General features: G+C 41.2%; 1 protein-coding gene across 2 annotated transcripts in view; it reads left to right on the top strand.

Annotated features, from left to right (window-relative positions):
- Positions 1-22781, top strand: part of plxnb1 (plexin B1) — a 239710-nt gene that overhangs the window by 122935 nt on the left and 93994 nt on the right. For both annotated transcript variants that reach the window (XM_062969628.1, XM_008105539.3), the window contains exon 4: positions 21039-22176. In XM_062969628.1, coding sequence (XP_062825698.1) covers positions 21040-22176 — 1137 coding nt within the window. In that variant the 5' untranslated portion in view covers position 21039. The remainder of the gene's footprint in view (positions 1-21038; positions 22177-22781) is intronic.

The raw sequence follows: 22781 nt of genomic DNA on the forward strand, positions 1-22781 counted from the left end.
GTCCCCATCGGGGTGAGAAGGGCAGAATATAAATGCTGTAAATAAATAAATAAATAAATAAATAAATAAATAAATAAATAAATGAGTTGAATCAATCCACCTGTGATGTGGTTTTCTTCTTTTCCTACCATCTTCCCCTTAACATTATAGTCTTTTTCAACAAGTCTTGTTATTTCATGACATGCCCATAGTATGATTGCCCCAGTTCAGTCAGCTTGGCTTCTAGGGAGAGTTCAAGCTTGATTTGCTCTAAGAGCCATTCATTTATATTTTTAGCAGTCCACAGTATCCACAAACCCTCCTCTAGTAGCATATTTCAAACGAATTGATTTTCTTTTTGTCAGCTTTTTTCAATGTCCAGCTTTCATGCCCATACATAACAAAAAGAAATAGTATCACTTGGATTATTCTCATGTTGGCATTTAATATGTCATTATATTTGAAGATCCTGTCTGGTTCCTTCATCTCTTCCTTTCCAGTTCTTAGCCTTCTGATTTTTTAATCTCTGTTTTGGTTAATGACTGAGCCAGTTTATAGGAAATCTTTAACTACTTCAGTGTCTTTGTTCTTAACCTTAAACCTGTGTTAATCATCTGGTTAATATTTTTGTCTTTAACTATAACCTTGCTTCCCCATCTAACACATCGCGACTGCACCAGATTGCACCTGATCTTGGAACCTAAGCAGGGTCGGTTTTGATTAGTACTTGGATGAGAGACTCTCAATGAATATCAGGTTCTATATAGTCCTGAGCTTCTTAAACCTTTCCAACCAATACATTTTTCTGTGACCCCAAGTTATACAAGGATATAAATAGATATAAAAAGAAAGTGTTCACTGACAATAAATCAGCATTTGCAAGGTTTGCTAAACAGACTGATTTTCCTTTATGCCAAGCATATTCTGAAGTACTCTCCACAGATTTGACTATAAACACTGCATGTTGTTGCTAACAGATTGTGTAAAAGGGTGTCATTTCAGAAACATTTTGTTATTACCAAATTTGTGTGGTCCCATTATTGAATTAAGGGGACCTCATTTGGGGTTGATTTAAGAAGCGGTACTGTAGGCTACATATGAGAAGAAGGAAATGGCAAAATCACCTTTGAATATAGCTTGCTTAAAAATACCTAGTGAAATTCATGTGATAGCCATAAGTCGAACAGACAGCTTGAAGGCATGTACACACACAGAGGTTGGATGGATATGATAGGCCTTGCTCCACCTTCCAACTCTATGGCTCTATATTATATAAAATGCCATTTTGAATCCCACCCATGGGAAAAAGCAGGATAGAAATGAATAAATAATAATAAATAAATAAAAATAAAGACTCTTGGCACAAGCCAGTAAGGGTGGTCCCAGTGGTGATAGGCACACTGGGTGCAGTGCCTAAAGACACTAGCCAGCACTTGAAAACAATCGGCGCTGACAAAATTACCATCTGTCAGCTGCAAAAGGCCACCCTACTTGAATCTGCACATATTATTTGCCGATGCATCACATAGTCCTAGACACTTGGGAAGTGTCCGATGTGTGATCCAATATAATAGCCAGCATAGTGACCTTGTTGTGTATATAATGATGATGATGATGATGATGATGATGATGATGATGATGATGATGATGATGATGGAAGGTATGCAATAGAAAATAGACATTGACAAAATGCCAACTGCAAAAGGCCACCCTACTGGGATCTGCACGCATCATCCAAAAATACATCACACAGTCCTAGACACTTGGGAAGTGTTCAACTTGTGATTTTGTGATACGAAATCCAGGATATCGTATCTTGTTTGCTGTGTCATACACTGAAGGTATGCTATTTTGGGGGATAATAGCTTGGAGAAGGGAGTCCCTGGTGGTGCAGTGTGTTAAACCTTTGAGCTGCTGAACGTGCTGACCAAAAGGTCGGCAGTTCAAATCCGGAGAGCGGGGTGAGCTCCTGCTGTTAGCCCCAGCTTTTGCCAACCTAGCAGTTCGAAAACAAGCAAATGTGAGTAGATCAATAGGTACAGCTTCTGCAGGAAGTTAACGACGCTCCATGCAGTCATGCCGGCCACATGACCTTGGAGGTGTCTAAGACAAAGCTCGCTGTTTGGCTTACAAATGGAGATGAGCACCAACCTCTAGAGTCGGACACGACTAGACTTAATGTCAGGGGAAAACCTTTACTACTTAGCTTGGAAAAGATACTTGTTTGGTCTACAGCATCCAAAAACTGAGCTTGCAGGTGGGGGAAGTCTCTGTCTATGAGTTTGAGACTTTGTGGATACAGAAGATGACTGTCTGTTGGCACACATACCACACATATATATATAACAGTGTAAGAAAACGTTATGTGGATGGGATCGAGCATACCCTCATAAGCTGGAAATGTTAAAATTGCCTCTTGTGTCTATACTATATGTTGTTTGTCTGATGGCATTGAACATTTGCCATATATATGTTCATTGTAATCCGCCCTGAGTCCCCTTCGGGGTGAGATGGGCGGAATAGAAATACTGTAAATAAATAAATAAATAAATAAATTGACCCTGTCCAACCTTATCAGTAGCCCAGGCTCTGCCTTTAGTCTTCAACATTTCCCAGCCACCTGTTATTGCATATAGCCTTTCCAAACAAAAGGTTATCCATCCATATGCATTCCCCTATAAGACAAAACATCACAAATAACCTATCAGGTTGAATGTTAAAGCTAGAATCTGCCTCTGTACTTTCCAACTTCTTTATGCAGGGAGCATGGAAAGTCTGTTTCCCTTACAACTGCCATATCCTGCAATATGAAATGATACAATCCAAAGAAGAGCTCTCTCTTTTTTTCCGCCTAGTTATAACTGGCTGTTTTGTCCAGAAACGTTTAAGGTCTCAGCACTGACCCATCTGATGGCCTGATGCTTCCATGTAAGGCAGTTCCGTGAATCTTTGGCTGTTTGTCCAATGTCTTAATATGATATATTCTGCAAAGCCTGTGGAAAAAACAACAAGCTTCCTGTAGGACTGAAGAGTAGCGCCGTGACCTTTGGTGTTTTGTATCTTCCTCCACATCCTCTTCTCTCCATTTTCTTTCCTGGTCTTTGTTGTCTTCTCTCCTTCTACTTCCTTCTTGGCAGTCATTTGAACCAGCGTCATTCGTTTAATTTTGTTCTGCTTCGCCAAAGCAAAACATGTAGGGATTTCCCATTCTGGCAAACACTAGTGATTGCTTCAATTTCCCTTTGTCCTATGTTGGTTTCATAAACATTTGCAAAGTATCTTCTTTTCGGTTTTCATAGGGTAGCTTATACATACTATGGAATTATAAAAGATAATTAGTGTTTGAAAGGCACAGGACAGATTCACCCTCTGGCTGTCTGGGCTTGTTCATACGGCTTTCAAATAATTCTTAATAATTAACCCTCCCATATATCACGATGCACCGTTACAAACTCTGGCGGACTTAGAAAAACAGGAAATAAAAAGTGGAATTTAGAAAGTTGTGCTTGCAATTCTTATCTTCAGAAGTATTTGCAATCCTAAAGATTGCTACGAGGTCAACCTTTATACACACCACTATTCTTTACTGTCCTTTAAGCAGTGATCCTGAACCTGGTGCCCCAGATGTTGGCTAAGGATAATGGGAACTGCATTATCCTAAGCCAACATTAGGACAACACTATTTATTTATTTTACAATATTTATATTCTGTCCTTCTCACCCCAAAGGGGACTCAGGGCAAATTACAATGCACATATACATGGCAAACATTCTATGCAATTAGACAATACAACATATATAGACAGACACAGAGGCAGTGTTAACATTCCAGCTTCTGGCTTCATGAGGGTATGCTCGATTCTGGTCACAGGAGGAGCTGCCGTTTCTTCGTCCACTTGTGACACCCAAGTCCTTGATGGGATACTTCCTCATTCTTCCGCAAGCTGCTGGAAGGTTTTATGGTGTCGTAAATTAGTTAAATTAGCCTCCCCACGTAAAGCGGTACCTAAATTTCCTACTCAATAGATGCAACTATCTTTCGGGCTGCATAGGTCAACAGTGAGCTAGACTATTAAAAAAAACTAGGTTGAAGAAGACTGGTTTCATGGGTCAACATATATCCTCATGAAAGAAATTAAGTCCCGAATGGCATATGTTGCTCTCTTCTAGATCCCATCCACTTGCCATTAAATCCCAGGAGTAAATGTTGGAGACTGAAGTGATTTATGCAAATTGTATTACAAAGCCCTGAATGGCTACCATTAGCCTTCTTGGATATTAATTAGAGTGCATCTACACCAGGCATGGGCAAACTTTGGCCCTCAGGGTGTTTTGGACTTCAACTCCCACAATTCCTAACAGCCTACCGGCTGTTAGGAATTGTGGGAGTTGAAGTCCAAAACACCTGCAGGGCCAAAGTTTGCCCATGCCTGGTGTACACTACAGAATTAATACAGTTTGTTGTTCCTACATTTCATAGTTCAATGCTATGGAAACATGAGAGTTGTAGTTTGGTGAGGCCCCAGAACTCTTTGGTAGAGAAGGCTGAAGACTTTGTAAAACTACAACTCACATGATTCCACAGCACTGAGCCATGACAGTTGAAGTGGTGTCAAACTGCATTCATTTACTCTCTCCAGCCATTGACTCTCTAATGTAATGTCTTGTAATACTTCTCAGTCTTCATGAATTGCTCTCAGCAGGGGTGGCAAGCAAATAGGCTTCCAAACATTTTAGAAGGAAAGGCCATTCTTTCGGCAGCTTTTGGCCATGATGAATCGACTCTGCAGGTTCAGACGCAAGTTGTCACTTAGTGCCATATGCTGGGCAGCGAAAGAAAGAGAGGGAGTTGTCTTCATCCGAATTTTGTGAATTTCCCAGAGACATCACTGCTGACTTAGGGAGCAGCTATGCTGTAGAATGAATGAAGGTTGACACCAGTTTAACTAACATGGATCAATGCCATGGGATCAAGGAAGCTGTAGTTTTGCAAGGTCTTTAGCCTTCTTTTCCAAAGAGTGCTGGTGCCTCACCAAATTAGGAGACTGCAGTGGGTTAAACCCTTGTGCCGGCAGGACTGATGATTTGAAGGTTAGGTTGTGACCTGAAGGTTGCCAGTTTGAATTCAATCTGGGGAGAGCGTGGATAAGCTCCCTCTGTCAGCTCCAGCTCCATGCGGGGACATGAGAAGCCTCCCACAAAGGATGGTAAAAACCTCAAAACATTCAGGTGTCCCCTGGGCAACGCCCTTTCAGACAGCCAATTCTCTCACACCAGAAGCGACTTGCAGTTTTTCAAGTTGCTCCTGACACAAAAACAAATTCCATATCCCATAATTCTACATCATTGAACCATTGTAGGTAAACTGTGTTAATGTTACAATGTAGATGCACCCTTAGACAGATCCCTACGAGGCTATCATCTTAAATCTTGTATTGCACACGGTGTTGGACTATGCAGGTCTTTGGTCTAATTTAGAAGAATTTTACTATATGGTTAACTACTCATCTCTCTCTGTCTTAAATAAATTAAGCACTTCCTTCTGGGTCGACAGAAAACTTCAGAGGGTGAAGTTTATTTTCCATTGAGAGCTTCATCTATTTTCTGCTTTATTACACTTTGGAGAGATTGTGCTTTTTAGTTGTGGCTTTTTGTTTGAAGATTGGTATAGTATAATCAGAGCTTGGAGAAGTTACCTTATTCGACTAGAATGCTCATCCAGCATCCCAAGAACATAATATTTTGAATATAACTGCCCCCTTATCTCTATGAAGAAGCTGTCTATCTGGCAAAAATAAACAGATTTCAATCCCTTGTCCCATCTTCTAAAAGCCTGAGAATTGTTCGTGTGTGCATGCATGTGCAAAAGTGAGAAAGGGGGAGGAGAGTTCTGCAAAGGTTGCTTTGGAATGCTAGAGAGGCTTTGGGAGAAGGCAACTTTGCGTGCCCATTATCCCTCTGGAACAAAAGCCCCTCTGTCTGTGCCACCTAAGCAGCAGCAAAAGTTGGTGCGATGTGAGCCGGCATATGTGAGCCTGGAGGGCAGTCTGCCAAAGGAGCATCAGTGAGTGCGGGTGTCCTGCCTGTCTTGTTTGCTTACCTAAAATAAGCTGGCAGAGCAGGGTTTTAGAGCTTAAGAGAATGCTGGCTGTTACATTAACTAGAATGTGCCTGCTTGGTTGCCTTGGCATTTCATAGTTGTTTGCAGAGATAGACACATAATATGAACGCCTTGCAGACAGAAGTCCTAGGCAATGATTTAGGATGTGGGCAGCTTCCGTAGTATCAATAGCTCAGGGGTGTCAAACTCATTTTCATCAAGGTCCACGTCAGTCTTGAATCCATGGATTTTGAGGACCAAGTACTTATGTACTCGAGTATAAGCCTAGTTTTTCAGCCCTTTTTTAGGGCTGAAAAAGCTCCCCTCGGCTTATTATTTATTTATTATTATTTATTTACAGTATTTATATTCTGCCCTTCTCACCCCGAAGGGGACTCAGGGCAGATCACATTATACACACATAGGGCAAACATTCAATGCCCATAAACACATCAAACAGAGACCGAGACAGACAGACGCAGAGGCAATTTAACCTTCTCCTGAGGGGATGTTCGATTCTGGCCACAGGGGGGAGCAGCTGCTTCATCATCCACTCTGACGGCACTTCCTCATTCCAGGTCGTAAATTAGTTAAACTTGCCTCCCCACTTTTTTTAATAAGTGGTACCTTATTTCCTACTTGATAGATGCAACTATCTTTCGGGTTGCTAGGTCAGCAACGAGCAGGGGCTATTTTTTTTTTAATTGACGGGTGCTCACCCCGCCACGGGCTGGCCTCGAACTCATGACCTCATGGTCAGAGTGATTTATTGTAGCTGCTCAACAGCCTGCACCACAGCCCGGCTTATACTCGAGTGAGGGTCCTGGCCGGCTTCTATTCAGGTCAGCTTATACTTAAGTATATAGGTATTCAGAGTTGGACAGTCTTATCTTATTAAAGTCTTATTATTATCTTAAATTACAGTTTTATATAAATATTCAAAAACATTTAACCTACTGATGCCTCAAATAATGCAATTTTATTAATATATATTTTATTTTTGAAATTGACTCCTAGCTACTGCATTTCCCACCCTCGTCTTATACTCGAGTCAATGAGTTTTCCCAGTTTTTGTGGTAGAATTAGGTGCCTCGGTTTATATTCAGGTCGGCTTATACTTGAGTATATAGGTGTGTATATATATACACACACACACATACACACACACAGTTCCCTCACTACTTCGCAGTTTGCTTTTCCCAGCCTCACTATTTCACGGGTTTTCAATAAATATTAATGTACACCATTTATTGTGGTATTTTCGCTGTTTTGCAGGTTTTTGCGGTGTGCAAAGGGTTTTGGAAGCGGGGGGAAAGTGAGAAATAAAGGGAGAGGGGGGGAGGGTAGGAAAGGGTTGGAAATAAAAAAGGGTTATTTAGCTTCCATTCTTCTTCTCTGCCGGTGTACTGTATATTGTAACTGCTAAAATAAAGTACAAATATTAAAATAATGTATAAATATTAAAATAAATATATTGTCCCTACTTCATGGGTGTCCCTATTTTCACTTGGTCCTGGAACATAACCCCTGCGATAAGTGAGGGAATACTGTGTATATGTGATATATATATATATGTAACATAGTGGTCTGTAATCTTTAGTTTTTACCCAGTTTGGGTCCCCCGGTGCCACTGATTGACAAAGTCCCATCACTTTTTATTATCCGTCATGCAGACTGGGGATGGTGGGTATTGCAGCCCAACAGCACTTGTGACTCTGAGAAAGGGTTAAACGACATATTAAAATCAAATATGATATCTACAAGCAGTTTTGGCTGTAGAACTCTCTGTTGCAGAGTGTGGTGGAGGCTCCTTCTTTGGAGGCTTTTAAGCAGAGGCTGGATGGCCATTTGTCGTGGGTGCTTTGAATGCGATTTCCTGCTTCTTGTCAGGGGGTTGGACTGGATGGTCCATGAGGTCTCTTCCAACTCTATGATTCTAGGATTCTTGGATTCTATGAACCCCAGTATCCTGTCTAAACAGAACAAACCACAGCCTTCCAGATGTTACTGTATCCCAACACCCATCAGCTCTAATGAGGTGGAATGTAGTAGTTGTAGACCAGCATCTGGAGGGCCACACAGAATGACAATAAGGGCTTGATTCAGTCTATGAGCCTTGAGTTTGACACATGTGCTGTAGAGGACAGCAAATCCACTCTGAGTTGTAGTCCAAGCATTAAAGACGTTATCCAATGAATCTCTTTCAAGGGATGAGATTCAGAATTTGGGCAGCTCTTTTTGATTTCTATCCAAACTTACAGTCTGTTTTCTATATTTGCAAGTTTGACCTTTGCAGGAGCCTCTAGTAATTCAATGGGTTAAACCCTTGTGCTGGCAGGACTGCTGACTGACAGGTCAGCAGTTCGACTCCAGGGAGAGAGAGTGAGCTCTCTCTGTCAGCTCCAGCTCAGCTCCAGCTCCCCATGTGAGGACATGAGAGAAGCCTCCCACAGGATGGTCTAACATCAAACAACTGGGTGTCCCCTGGGCAACGTCCTTGCAAATGGCCAATTCTCTCACACCAGAAGGAACTTGCAGTTTCTCAAGTTGTTCCTGACATGGAAAAAAAAACTTTTGTAGATTTGATTATTCACATATTAGACTGAAATGTTATCTGTAGGAATCTCTAGGTCCTCCAGCATGACTTTGCGGTCAACTTCTGGAAAAGGACTTAGCGATAGGACACAGACTAGGGATTCAAATTGCAGGAAAAGAGATTCCACCTAAACATTAGGACAAACTTCCTCATAATAAGGGCCGTTTGGCATTGGAATAGGCTGCCTCGAAGCATGATAGACTCTCCTTCTCTGGAAGTGTTTAAGTGGATTGGGAGTGCTTTGTGTATTTCTGCATTAGAAGAATGGGGTTGAACTGAATAGTCCTTGTGGTCTTTTGCAGCTCTTCTATTCTAACTGCATAAAAACACATTCAGATCAATGTCTCCTAATGTAAAAGATCCTATGTCTGCTATGTGTTGTGGTTTTCAAGTAAGCGGATGTTAAGAATATCCTTACCCTTCATTACTCTATCCTCTTGAAACTATGATATGATCTTATCTTTTGTGTTTCTCTGATAGCACAGTAAAATTGGCACCGAATAGCAGTATTACTATTTTCAGTAGCTACTAGAATTCTTACTTTCATTTCTTTGTGTTTACTCCCAGCAATACTACTGCTATTTTTATGCCCTTAAAACTTCCCATACATGCTAACTATAGCAGCAAAATGCCTGTAAGTATATAAATATCTTCCTTGGGGAAAGTAGCCTTTATAACATGGTCGGATCTAGGTTAATGGATAGAGTAATTAGTGGGAGATCAGATGGTGAGAACTACCACCTCTGAATATTACTCACCTAAGACAACACTATGACATTTATGGGATCGCCACAAGACAATAGTCAGTTTGAAGGCACATACACATATAGACGTTTCATGTTATTCTGTGTATACCAGGCATGGGCAAACTTTGGACCTCCAGGTGTTTTGGACTTCAACTCCCACAATTCCTAACAGCCTACCGGCTGTTAGGAATTGTGGGAGTTGAAGTCCAAAACACCTGGAGGGCCAAAGTTTGCCCATGCCTGGTGTATACTAATATCAAAAACATTGAGATCCAATGCTTGGATGGTTGTTACAAATTCATCCACTTCTCCTCTTTGGCAGAGGCCCAGAAAAAGTTATTTTTTAGACTGCAAGTGCTACAATCTCTGTAGCCGGTGTGGGCATTCTGGGAACTGTCATCCAAAAGCATTTTTCAGAGCTCTAGCCAAATTGGAATACAGTTGTCAGCAGTTTCTGCGACTCTTGCTGCGAACCATATTATATGAATAGTGAATCAAAAGAACAGTAAAACTCCTTCTCAGAGCCCCGGGGAACTTTCAGTGATTCTTTTCAAAGAGCAGCTGTTTCTGATGCTGGGCAAACTGCTTTTGAAAGGAATTGGAATTTATGCCATGGCAGGATGGTTAGTTGAATATGGAGAGGAAAGAAGGTCAACTACATGGAAACCTCAACATTCTTTCTATTTTTTTGTCAATTTTGCAGTATAGCAGAATGCCTCTGGTACCGTTATTCCCACTTTTTGGTACATTCAGGTGTTTAAGACTTTGGGTATCAGAAGCCCCATTTGCCCTGGACAACTGCTGGGAATTGTGGAAGTTGAAATGCAAACCATTTGGAGGATCAAATATTGAGAATGTCTATACTAGTACATGAGCAGCAGCTCATTCATTTCGTTTTATGTGTCAATTATTATATTTCATAGAATCATAGAATAATAGAGTTGGAAGAGACCTCATGGGCCATCCAGTCCAACCCCCTGCCAAGAAGCCGGAAATTTGTACCTTACCTGTGATGAGCTCTAGATCCATCCTCGTCCTCCCCATTTTATCGTCATAATAACCTTGTGAAATAGGTCAGGCTTTATTTTATTTATCGTGTCAGGAACGAACCGAGGGTACAGTTGTATTGTATTTTAAAACACAAACAAAGTTAAAAACTTGGCATTATACTAAATGTATTTGACCAGTAGCTGGCCACTTGGAACATATCTGGTGTTGCTATAAGAAGGTGCTCCACTGTGCATGTGGCAGGGCTCAGACTGCATTGTTATAGTGCCTTCCAAGTCGCCCAGTCTTCTGTGTGCCCAGGAGGGAGTCTCCCATTTGGAATCAGCCATGGCTTGAGGTTCCAGGTTTTAGCCTGCCACGTTTGGGCTCTCGCTTGCTGAGATGTTCCTGCAAGTATCTCTGTAGATCTTAGAAAACTATTTCTTGATTTAAAGTGTTGGCATGCTGTCTGATATCCAAAGAGGATGGGGCAGAGATGTCACTGCCTTGGTCCTTTCATTGTTGGCTGCTACTTCCTGGCAGATGTCAGGTGGTGCAATGCCAGCTAAACAGTATAATTTCTCCAGTGGTATGGGGCATAGACATCCCATGATAATGTGGCATGTCCCATTAAGAACCACGTCCACTGTTTTAAGATGGTGGGATGTGTTCCACACTAGGCATGCGTATTCAGCAACAGATTAGCAAAATGCAAGGGCAGATGTTTTCACTGTGTCTGGTTGTAATCCCCAGGTTGTGCCAGTCAGCTTTCATATGATGTTATTTCTCGCACCCACTTTTTGCTTGATGGTCAAGCAGTGCTTCTTGTAAGTCAGAGCATGATCCAGAGTAACTCCCAGGTATTTTGGTGTGCTGCAATGCTCCAGTGGGATTCCTTCCCAGGTAATCCTCAGAGCTCGAGATGCTTGTCTGTTCTTAAGGTGAAAAGCACACGTCTGTGTTTTAGATGGATTAGGAATCAGCTGGTTTTCTCTGTAATAGACAGTAAGAGCACCTAAAGCTTCAGAGAGCTTCTGTTCAATCATTTCAAAGCTCCCTGTTTGGGCGGTGATGGCACGATCGACAGCGTAGATGAAACTCTCTGTCCCTTCTGACTGTGGCTGATCATTTGTGTAAATGTTAAATATTGATGGAGCAAACACACACCCTTGAGGCAAGCCATTCTTCTGTTTTCACCAGCTGCTTCTCTCAATTAAAAAGCTCGTTTTGTAGCTGATTTCCTATGAAGCAGGTGAGGTAGTAGTCCTTTGTGATCTTATAAGTTTTTCTCAGAAGGTGATGATTTACAGTATCATATGCTACTGATAGGTCTATGAAGATGGCTCCTGTCTTTCAAAAGCTGCCTTTCAAAACGATCTTCTATGTCAGAGTGAGTGACTGTTCTAGAGTAGACCAGTAAAATCTAGACAACCATGCCATATGATGCCCAACCCTCTAACCCAGAAGTGGGAATGGTGTGGGCCTTCCATACATGTCCAGAGAAGGATGACCAAAATGGTCAAAGGAAGCTAAATCTTCAGAGGAGTGATTTAGGGAGTTGGAGGTGTTTAGACCGAGAGAAGGCTGAGAGGTAAAGTGATAGCCATGTTTCAGTATTTTAAAGGATGTCATCTTGAGGAGGAGGCAAGCTTGTTTTCTGAGGTTTTAGAAACCAATAGATACTAATTGCTAGAAAAGCAATTACCCCTAAACATTAGGAAGAACTTCCTTATGGAAAGAACTGTTCGAGGAATGTGCTGCTTCCTTGGTGCATGGGAGAGTCTCATTCTCTGAAGTTTATACACAGAAACTGGATGGCCATATGCTAGGAGTGCTTCCGTTCTGTGTTTCTGCATGGCAGGAGGTTAGGTTGGATGATCCTTGTAGTCTCTTCCAATTCTTTGATTCTATGATATTTTTGTACTGCAACCCCCAGAAATCCCATCCAGCATAGCTGATAGTAAGAGATGCTTGGAGTTGTAATTTTCACAACAACTGGAAGACTATGCCATTTGCATTCTTACTCCAACCACTATACTGTCCAAGCTTTCATTTTGCCATATAACCTTATAGCAGAGAACTTAGCACATGTGAGCTCATCCAAAGTTATTTGGAAACATATAAAATTTCATATAATAATAGAATCACAGACATGGATAGAACCACAAAGGCCATTCAGTCTAACCCTATTCTGCCATGCAGGAAAACACAATCAGAGCACTCCTGACAAATGTCCATCCAGCCCCTGTTTAAAAACCTCCAAAGAAGGAGACCCCCAACAACCTAGGAAGCAGCATATTTCATTGCCAAACAGCTCTTACCATCAGGAAGGTCTTCTTAATATTTAGGTGGAATCTTTTTTCCTGCAAATTGAATGAATAGCCCCATATCCTACTCTCCAGAACATTTGGGTCCCTTTGCTAATCAATATAAAATTGACTGCAATCTTCAAGCAATATTGATGCAGTTCTCAAAGGCATAAACTGCAACAACCATGTCAATTTAAAAGGAGGGGGGGGGGGGAAACTGTCAGAAATGTCTTGGGAAGCTTTCCAGGCTGGAAGTCTTTATTTGCAAGTAGGCATGGTATGCAGAAAAACAATACCCACAATATCACATAAAGTGGGAGACTTTGACCCGGACTTTTTGTTCCGTCCTGAGGCTGTGGAGAGCGGTGGCTGGCCGCAATCCGATATCAGGCTGGTCCTGCCAGCGGATTGGAGGCTGATGGAGCAAATCACATTTCTGGGATGGGAGAGGATTTTGAGTGTTGCCCTGGGCTGCATTCTCACCACCAAGGCAACTTTGACCTTTCACGCCTTCATGGGCAGTTTCCATGGGGACCGATTAAGAACAGGGAGGATCTGTGGTTTTATCAATAAGTCCTGGCGAGTTTTGTTCCCATCGCATTGGCCTAACGTTGTTGTCAGCTTGGATCTTTTTTGGACACTGTGGACAGTCAGTGCCCGCAAGTGCCCCCCTCCTGCTTGTTCCCACCATCCCTTGTCCAGCTTCGTATTAACGTTCTGCCTCAGTAGAGCCCATTGTAGCCTTTTCCAAACGGGGTAGATTGCCACAGCAGTCTGTCGCAGCAAACCAAGCAGCCCAGAACTGTTTTAAAGTTGAGTGCAGCAGCTCTGAACTGGCAGGCAGGTCATTGCGAATTTTGCATACTTGCATGCAGGTTTGCTGATTGATTATGATGATCACCATGATAATGATACCATCAACAACCACTACAGGAATTCAGAATGTGACTACTGTGAAGACACTGTCACTATAGGCGATCACTCCTGGCTGAGTCTGATCGTCTTCCAAAGGTAGAATCATGGTAGTGGGTCTGTAAGTGACGGTACAGACCTATTCTGGATCTGCATGGTCTTTCACAATGAGGACATAAATTTCCAAATGGAAGGTGGTCCCGACAAGGGTTTGTTTGATGTGCCTTCTTCTAGGCACATTTCTCCCCTTTGCCCTTTATTCATGCCTCCTCAAAATCCATGGCACTGTTGGTAACAGCTAACCTCCGGTTAGAGTGCTCAAGTGCCAAAGCTTCTCAGTTCTTAGTGTTTTTTATGTCACATGTTTTAAGGTTAGCTCTAAGCCCATCTTTACATTTCTTTTGTTGTCCACAAGCAGTTGTTGTCCACCAATAATGACAATAACAGAATACTAAATGAAATGTTGTGTTTAGAGCATAACAGTATATCAATTATTTTTATTTATAGTATTTATATTCTGCCCTACTCTCCCTGAAGGGAACTCAGGGTGGATCACAAAACACATATACGGCAAACATTCAATGCCGATTGTAACAACGACAAGCCAGACAATAGATAGAGGTATATATAGTCTTTACTATCTTTCGGCATCTTTGGAGACTGTGCTTGGTTCCAGTCACTGGAGGGTGCTATCGCTCCATCTCCCTGCTGAAGAGCTTTCTTTGTTCGCAAGCTTCCTACTTATTCTGATCAAACATAGAGGCTAAATACCTCCCCATTTTAATGTGGTTCCTATTTATCTACTCACATTTGTTATCAAACTGCTAGGTTGGCAGAAGCTTGGCTAAAGGTCAAGAGCTCACCCCTACCCGAACTTCAAACTCTCAGCCTTCCATTTGGCAAGATTTATTGCAGGTTGGTGATTAACCTGCTGTGCTAAAGCAGAAGTATATTAATGGAAGCTGAAAATGAACATGTCAGGTCCCTGGCTGCAGAGCACCAATAACCTTACACAGAGGCCAGTCTCTATCTAATATCTTTATTAAAGAAATATATAAAATCAATAAAAACAAGTGAAGAATATAGTTCAGAAGCAGACCTTTCAGATGAGGTCAAATATAGTCCAGAAATGTATTGTCCAATATAAGATATTAGAGTTCAAAGTTTTAATCCACTTGACCGAAACACACACTTTGCCAAGCAATAGTGTGGGGAAATAACAGAGTCTTAGAGTCCAATGAAGCTTGACAACAAGGCTGGAAATAAACTTGATTCTTGGCTAGATCCGTGACTGGAGACAAGGCAAACATGAAGCATGAAACAGAGTCCGTGGTAAAACCGTGAGACAGGGCAAGGCTTGAAGCTTGATCCGGGAAGCAAGGAACTGGGTTTACGAAGTCCACACACGATCTCTCTCCTGAAGGTGATCAATTGACTCCGCAAAGAATCCCTCGCGCCAAACACCTATATTGGGTCTCGTTTTCCCGCCAACAGAACTCTTTCCCTAGAGAACGGGAAACGAAACCCAACTCTGTCCAGATGCAAGACTCCTTAGAATTTCCCAAGGGAAGCAGACCTAATCAGCCATTTGTTTGGCAGCAATTCTCAGGCTTCTCCGATTAGCCTCCCTGACTCCCCTGTCTTTAGAATAAATTTCCCTCCTGGGAAACGGAGGGGAGTTCTGCCCAAGGCCTGTTTGGCTGAATTCTTGAGGGCAAACATCAACATCCTGCAGGTGAAGAGACTCCGGCTCTTGCTGAACCGGCGAAAACCCCATGTTTTCCTCTTCGTCTGCCACAATAGTACTAGGAACAGGACTACAAGGCCCATGAGTCATCACAGAACAGGTTGAATATTCCTTATCTTGAATTCTGAAATGCTCCAAAATCCCAAATTGTCCAGTTGGGTGGCTGATATAGTGCAACCTTTGCTTTCTGATAGTTCATTGTATGCAAACTTAGTTTCATCCATAACATTATTAAAATATTGTGTATAAAATTACATCCAGACCGTACGAATAAAGTACATATGAAACATAAATTAATTTTATGTTTATACTCAGCCCCATTTCTAAGATATCTCATTATGTATATGCACATGTCCCAAAATATAATTTAAAATCGTAAGTATGCTGGTTCCAAGCATTTCTGATAAGGAATATTCAACTTGCAAATCCAAAATCTGAAATCCAAAACACTTCTGGTACCAGGTATTTCAGAGAAGATATACTCGTCCTCTATACTGTAAGACATGATTAAATAAATGCAAAGATGGCAATAAACTAGGACACTTAAGATTTGTAATTCTTTGGTGGACTGAACTACACAGGAGTTGTGGTGCTCCTAATCCTGATTCAGGGAGCATTGTTATGTTATGGAGATTGAAGAGAGAGAAGGTTACTGTGTTTATTACAGAAGTTAAGATAAAGTATGGTTATATGTGTAAAGTAATCTGTTTAGAGGGGCGAGAGTAGTGAATCTTGGGAGAGATTGTTGAGATGCTTAAAAGGCTAGTAATAGGAGAGTTAGGAAGAGAAATGTGAGTCTGTCAAAGTTAGGAAGCAGAGTTAACTGTGGGAGAGATAGGGAACAGGACTTAGGATAGTTAATTAGGTTCAGCTAGGATTATTAGGAGATAGCAGAAAGTCCAGTCAATTAGGATTTACATATGCTGTACAACACCCCCCCCCCCCAAAATCTGGGGAAATATATTCCCCGACTTACTTAGTAGAAATCACAGGTGATGTTGAACAAATTACTTCCAGCAGAAGTATACCATAAAGCAGGAGTGTCATACTCATTTCCATTAAGGGTCATCAGCCTCATGGTTGCCTTCAAAGGGCTTTATGAATCCATGGACGGAGAATCTGTGGAGACAGAGAACCAACTATATTTTTTTCTTACACAGTGGTCGGTGCTCTTTAGTTTTTACCCAAATTGGGTCCCCAGATGTTACTTAATGACAACTCCCATCAATTTGGATTATTCACCATGTGGATAATAGGAATTGCAACCCAACAGCACTTGTGGCTGTGTGGTAGGGAAAGGACACAGGGCATTTTGACATCATGTGTCATATCCACAAGCCTTGTTTTCGAATCAGACCCTCCCTCCTGATTAAACAGAACAAATGGCAGTCTTCCAGATGTCACTGTATGCCAACTCCCATCAGCTCTAGTCATGATGTCTAAGGGTGGAGAATATAGGGGTTGTAGTCCAGCACCTGGAGGGCCATATGTCATGGTCTTTAATTTGACACGTGTGCCATAAAGTTACACTGGAGAACCTAAGAGATGTTTGGAGAGAACATATTTTTTCAGATGCTTGCAAATGAAACTATAGACATTTGTCTCTGTTGGAAATAGCAACCTTCTTCAAGCCTCTACTAGTAATTTGTTTGTATATGATTCTGTTTGCTTACTGTATTGTATATGCAGCTTGCCCTTTACTCTCTGTTTCTTGAGGTTGTGGGAGGGGCTGCAGACCACATGATCAGAGCTGGGACTACTCTGAGCTCAGACTCCACTTTAGAACAGAGAGACGCCATGAGACTTTGCACTGCTAAGAGCAAAGTCATGTTGCTGTTGATTGTAAGAAAGATGCCCTGTGTTATCTGCACAGACACACCACTTCAAATCTATCTGTAATTGGATTGACAAGTTATGTGTCTGCATACTGAATACATGAAGGTTATGAGTAAACCGGATATGTTACTTTTAACAAAGTCTCTTATTTTTTCTCTTGAGAGCATGATATAGAAACAAGATGTTTTATGGGATTATGGGAGAGTAGATGTTTTTGGGAACTGAAAATAACATTTCTGAAACTCTGCTGTTTTTGTGCATTGGTATAACCTCTCTTCCTAACAGATCAGAGACAACTAGGTTATCAATCTAACAACTGAAAACCAAATTGTCTTGCATAAGTACATGTGGTTATATACCACTGAAGAGAAGATTTTACTCAAACTGGTTTTTTGCTCTTCTCTGGAAGATTATACTTTTACAAAAGGTTATGATTTTCAAATGGTTGTGAATACCATTATTCTCCAGAAGGTTATTAAGATTCTGGTTTTCCAAAAGGTTATGATCTCTAAAAAGTCATGCCTTTCCAAAAGCCTCATCAACACAGGGGTTGTGCTGTATGAAATATATAATTATTAAATGTATAATTTGCTTTTGGTTAATAAGATATTTTTGTATGATATACCTGTGATTCAGGAAATACTACAATATGGCAGTTGGTTCAGACATATAATATTTCTGGTGGCACGAGTGGCTCAAGGGCAATGGTATCTAGTGGTTGGCTTATATTCTCGCATGAAACATTTAAAAGATTCCTGCATATAATGCCATAGTGGTCAGGCCCAGTAAATGTCGTCACATTTGGTGGCAGTGGCAGGTTAAGTAGAAGTCCTCGTAGGCTTGAACTCTGCCCACTCCCGACACCTCTAACTTAACCTTCCCACCTCCATTGGGTTTGTGGCAGCAAAATAAAGGTCCTGATATATCTATTATAATTCTAACTTGTATTTGCATTGTGTGTAGAATACAGAGTTTAAGCTTTAAGTGAAACTGGATTCAAAACATGACAGTTGCATTATTAACTTATTAACAATTGCCACAAACATTCTAGCAAAACTGTACAGTAAGTAACACATGATCCCTTTCTGTTGTCCAGTACAATGTTGGTTCAGCACTTTGTTACATCTGACATAGTAACACAATGGATTCTGTTCTGAAGGTGGTGGGGAGTATTGATTTGTTTGGTTGCTTACTTATTTATTTAGTTTATATTGAATGAATATAAATTGCAATATAAAAAAATTAGGCATGGCTTTCCTGATCGATTTATGATTGCAACTGGAACAAACCACATTATTCCTAATTCTCTGGAAAGGCTGCTCTCATCCTAATTGTAACAGTTGCAAAATTGTAGCCCGTTGTTTTAGGTGGGTGTACAAGGGGACTAGATGTATCCATTGAGGGTAGATCTGTCTATTACTCATAGACACATCGCTGTTCACTGAGAATATTCCTTTGAATGCGATTAAATGGGGAGCATTCACTGGGGCTGTGCCTATATTGCCCTCCCTATACGTTTCCCAGAGGTGTCTGTAGTAGTAGAAAACAGGATTCTGGATTAAACGGATCTGATCTGTTAGAGCTATGAAGAAGAATTTCCTCCCCATGGATCTGATCTGGTAAGCCTCTTATATTATTACATAAAGGTACGCAGTGAAATTTGAGAAACTAAAAGAGGGGTTGGTTGTCTTCCTCATTAGCCATTTCCTTCCATCTCACCAACTAGATTAAACTTAGCATTTTGTTAATGTACACAAGGTGTGTTATATTCCACTCTTTAAATTGTGGAACTTGAATTCCATTCTTTAGAACAATGATGATTATGCAGCTTTTATAAAGTGAGTGAAATATAGCCACCAGCTGTAATTTCAATGGAAGATACGCAAAGTAGGTTAATCGCATGCAAGTTTGGTGCAGCTCTTGATGTACATTCCTAAGCTTGTTCTTTAGACCACTTTTTGGACTAGTTAATCAGCCTGAGTTGAGAAATTATGTCGGTGATGGCTTTGAGGAAGAAATAATACTGCATTTGGTTTTGGTAATTATTCCCACTCACTTAATGTGTTTGTTAAGGTTAAGAACATTATGCTCTTTTGGGGAGGAACTTGATTACTGCAGCAACAAAAGAAAAGCAAAGCATGGAAATGATAGGGTTGTAATTCTCCGACTTTGAAATAATGGTTTTCTCGGGCATGAATATAGCCATAATTGCTCAATTGAGTGAGTGAATATGGCCTGAGAGATTTTATTTATTACTCTTATATCCTGGTTTTCCTCCTAGGATTTCAAAACCAATTATATCCGAGGGGATGGCAGATGCTAGACAGAAACGTCTTGGAGAATGAGCTCCTTTTATTGTTTCTAAGCATTCAAAATATTGCTTTGACATTGCTGTTTCTTGAACCTTTTCAGTGCTTAGCCTCTTTATGTTATGTAAAATTTCTTAGTTTATAAGCATTGTGGTTATTGGCAAAAGTTACTTTTTAAATATTAGAATGTGACAAAACAACTCTTTGTTATGTGACTTCAAACCATCCCTGACTTGTGGTGACCATATCCTAGGGCTTTCTTGTCAAGATTGCTATGGCCTTCCTCTGAGGCTGAGAGAGTGTGACTTGCCTAAAGTCACCCAGGCCCCTTCCACACATTATCTGCTTTGAACTGGAATATACGGCAGTGTGGATGCAGATAATCCAGTTCAAAGCAGATATTGTGGGATTTGTGTTGTCAAAGGCTTTCATGGCCAGAATCACTGGGTTGCTGTGAGTTTTCTGGGTTGTATGGCCACATGCTTAGTTTCCAACATACCTCAACAACCTCTGAGGATGCTTGCCGTAGATGTGGGTGAAACGTCAGGAAAGAATGCTTCTCAAACATAGCTATACAGCCCAGAAAACGCACAGCAACCCAGTTGTGGGATTTCCTGCCTTGATATTCTGGGTTACATGGCTGTGTGGAAGGGCCCCTCTAGTGGATTTATATAGATGAGCAAAGTTTCAAATCCTGGTCTCCCAATATCCTATCCAGCACTTAAATCACTCCACAGTGATGACTTAACATACTCTAATTTTTAAAAATAATCTTTAAATGGCAATTGGAGCATTTTTAGAAATGGTTAGACAAAGATTTTACCAGTTTGCTGCCATTCTCCTATATAAATCCTGTTTTAAAAATGGATTGCAAGGGAATGAAAAAGAAAGCAACATTATGATGATAATAGTGCTGGACATTTTTAAAAAAAACTGTAAAGAATAATAGCAGCAAATCCCTTTTAAAGCACTACCCTGTTTCCCCAAAAATAAGACATCCCCAGAAAATAAGACCTAGTAAAGGTTTGTCTGGATTGCTAAATATAAGGCCTCCCCCTAAAGTAAGACCTAGCAAAGGTTTTGTTTGGAAGCATGCCCGTCAAACAGAACACCACAGCACACAGTATTGGTAAATGTACATATCATTGAGTGTGGTACATGGAAATAATGGTAGTAACAAGAAATTTTTGATAGGATTCACAGTTCATCTGGTTACGCTGGTTTGTGATGAGAACTACTGTATAGTATATAATAAATGTGGTTTTTTTGTTCAACAATAAATGTGAATTCTTCTTCATGAAAAAATAACACATCCCCTGAAAATAAGACCTAGCGCATCTTTGGGAGCAAAAATTAATATAAGACACTGTCTTATTTTCAGGGAAACACAGTAACAGGGAGCAGAAATTGATAACTTTTAAAATGCAAAGCTCCAATCATTATTTATACGTACTGTATTTTAAAAAGTGGAATAAGATGATGAATTAACTCCGCCTCTTGTTTGATCTTTCTTGTAGAATGAGTATGATGCCATTGGGGGCATTCCTTCTTTCTGCGCTGTGTTTCCTGGGGACCATCATCCCACCAGGACTACAATATGCCTCCTTTTCGTACAACGCCACCAAGTTTCTTCATTTGGTCATGGATCCTGATTCAGGGACTCTCTATCTGGGAGCGACAAACTTCCTTTTCCAGCTGACCCCGGACCTGACGATGGAGGAAGCCGTTTCCACGGGGCCTTTCTATGACAGCAAGGATTGCCTTCCTCCCGTCACCATGGAGAACTGTCCCCCGGCCCAAAAGACGGACAACTACAACAAGCTCTTGTTAGTCAATCCCCTGGAAAAGGAGCTCATCGTGTGCGGCAGCGTTTGGCAAGGGATCTGTGAGAAGAGGAGGCTTGGCTCGATTAAAAATGTCCTCTTCCAACCTCAGACTCCAGGAGACACTCAATACGTGGCAGCAAATGACCCCAATATTTCCACAGTGGGGTTGGTTGGGTACTCCAAAGACAACGTGCCACTCCTCTTTGTGGGCCGAGGGTATACCAGTCGGGGAGTGGGAGGCAGCATTCCCCCCATTACGACGCGAAATCTTAGGGCTCACCCAGGAGAAATCCCAGGTCTGGATTCACACCCCATCTTCTCCTACGAGGAAACTGCAAAACTGGCCGTGGGCCGGCTCTCGGAATATAACCATCACTTTATCCAGTCGTTCACTCATGGCTCCAGCGTTTACTTCTTATTTTACCGGCGTGATCTGAAGTCACACTCCCGCGAGTATAGGACCTACATTTCAAAGATCTGCCTGGATGACTCGCACTATTACTCCTATGTGGAGCTACCATTGCTCTGTAGGAGCAAAGACAAAACTTACAGCCTCCTGCAAGCTGCCTATGTTGCACAACCCGGTGAAGAAGGAGGCAATGGCTCAGCCCAAGGAGATGTGCTTTTTGCTGCCTTTTCCGCCTGGCAGGCATCTTCGGGGAAACTGAGCGAGGAATCTGCACTATGTATTTATACCATGGACGAGGTGGACCGCCTCACCACACAGACCAGGGACCTCTGCTATACCAAGGATGGGAAATCGGAGGAAGGGGTAGAGGTGGCGTATATTGAATATGACGTCAATTCCATCTGTGTCCAGCTGTCAGCGGTAAGTGGGCATTTATGGCATATATCTATCCGTCTGAAACAGCTTGCGTGTAAATGGCAAGCAAGACAGTTACCTGTAACAAGTTCTTCTTTTGTAGTTGGGGCAGGATCAATTTGCATTTCAAAAATACAGGTTGAGTATCCAAAATGCTTGGGACCAAAACTGTCTTGACTTTTTAAGATTTTGGAATACTTGTCCTTACATATGCATGCATAAAAAGTTATCTTGGAGATGGGACCCAAATCTAAAAATGTAATTCATTTCTAAACCTGACACATAATGCTGAGGGTTTTTAATAATTTTGTGCATGAAACAAAGTTTGTGTATTCTGAACTCTCAGGAATCAAAGAAGCAGCATCTTCTATATGTTATTATGGGTTATTTATTATGAATAGATATACGTCTTTACTTATTTTCATTCTGATTTGTTGAAACTGTAATTATTGCAATTTTGTTTCCATTCTGTGAATCCTTAAAGATGTTTGTGTAACTCAAAGCACTATTTCGGGTGTAGATTTGTTGTTTTCAAAAAAAAAAATTGTATTATTTGCAGATGAGGGCTAACAAACAGAAGCTTAATCCAGACAAGACAGAGGTCCTTCTAA

This window comes from Anolis carolinensis, chromosome 2, assembly GCF_035594765.1.
Source record: "Anolis carolinensis isolate JA03-04 chromosome 2, rAnoCar3.1.pri, whole genome shotgun sequence".
NCBI classification, from domain to species: domain Eukaryota; kingdom Metazoa; phylum Chordata; class Lepidosauria; order Squamata; family Dactyloidae; genus Anolis; species Anolis carolinensis.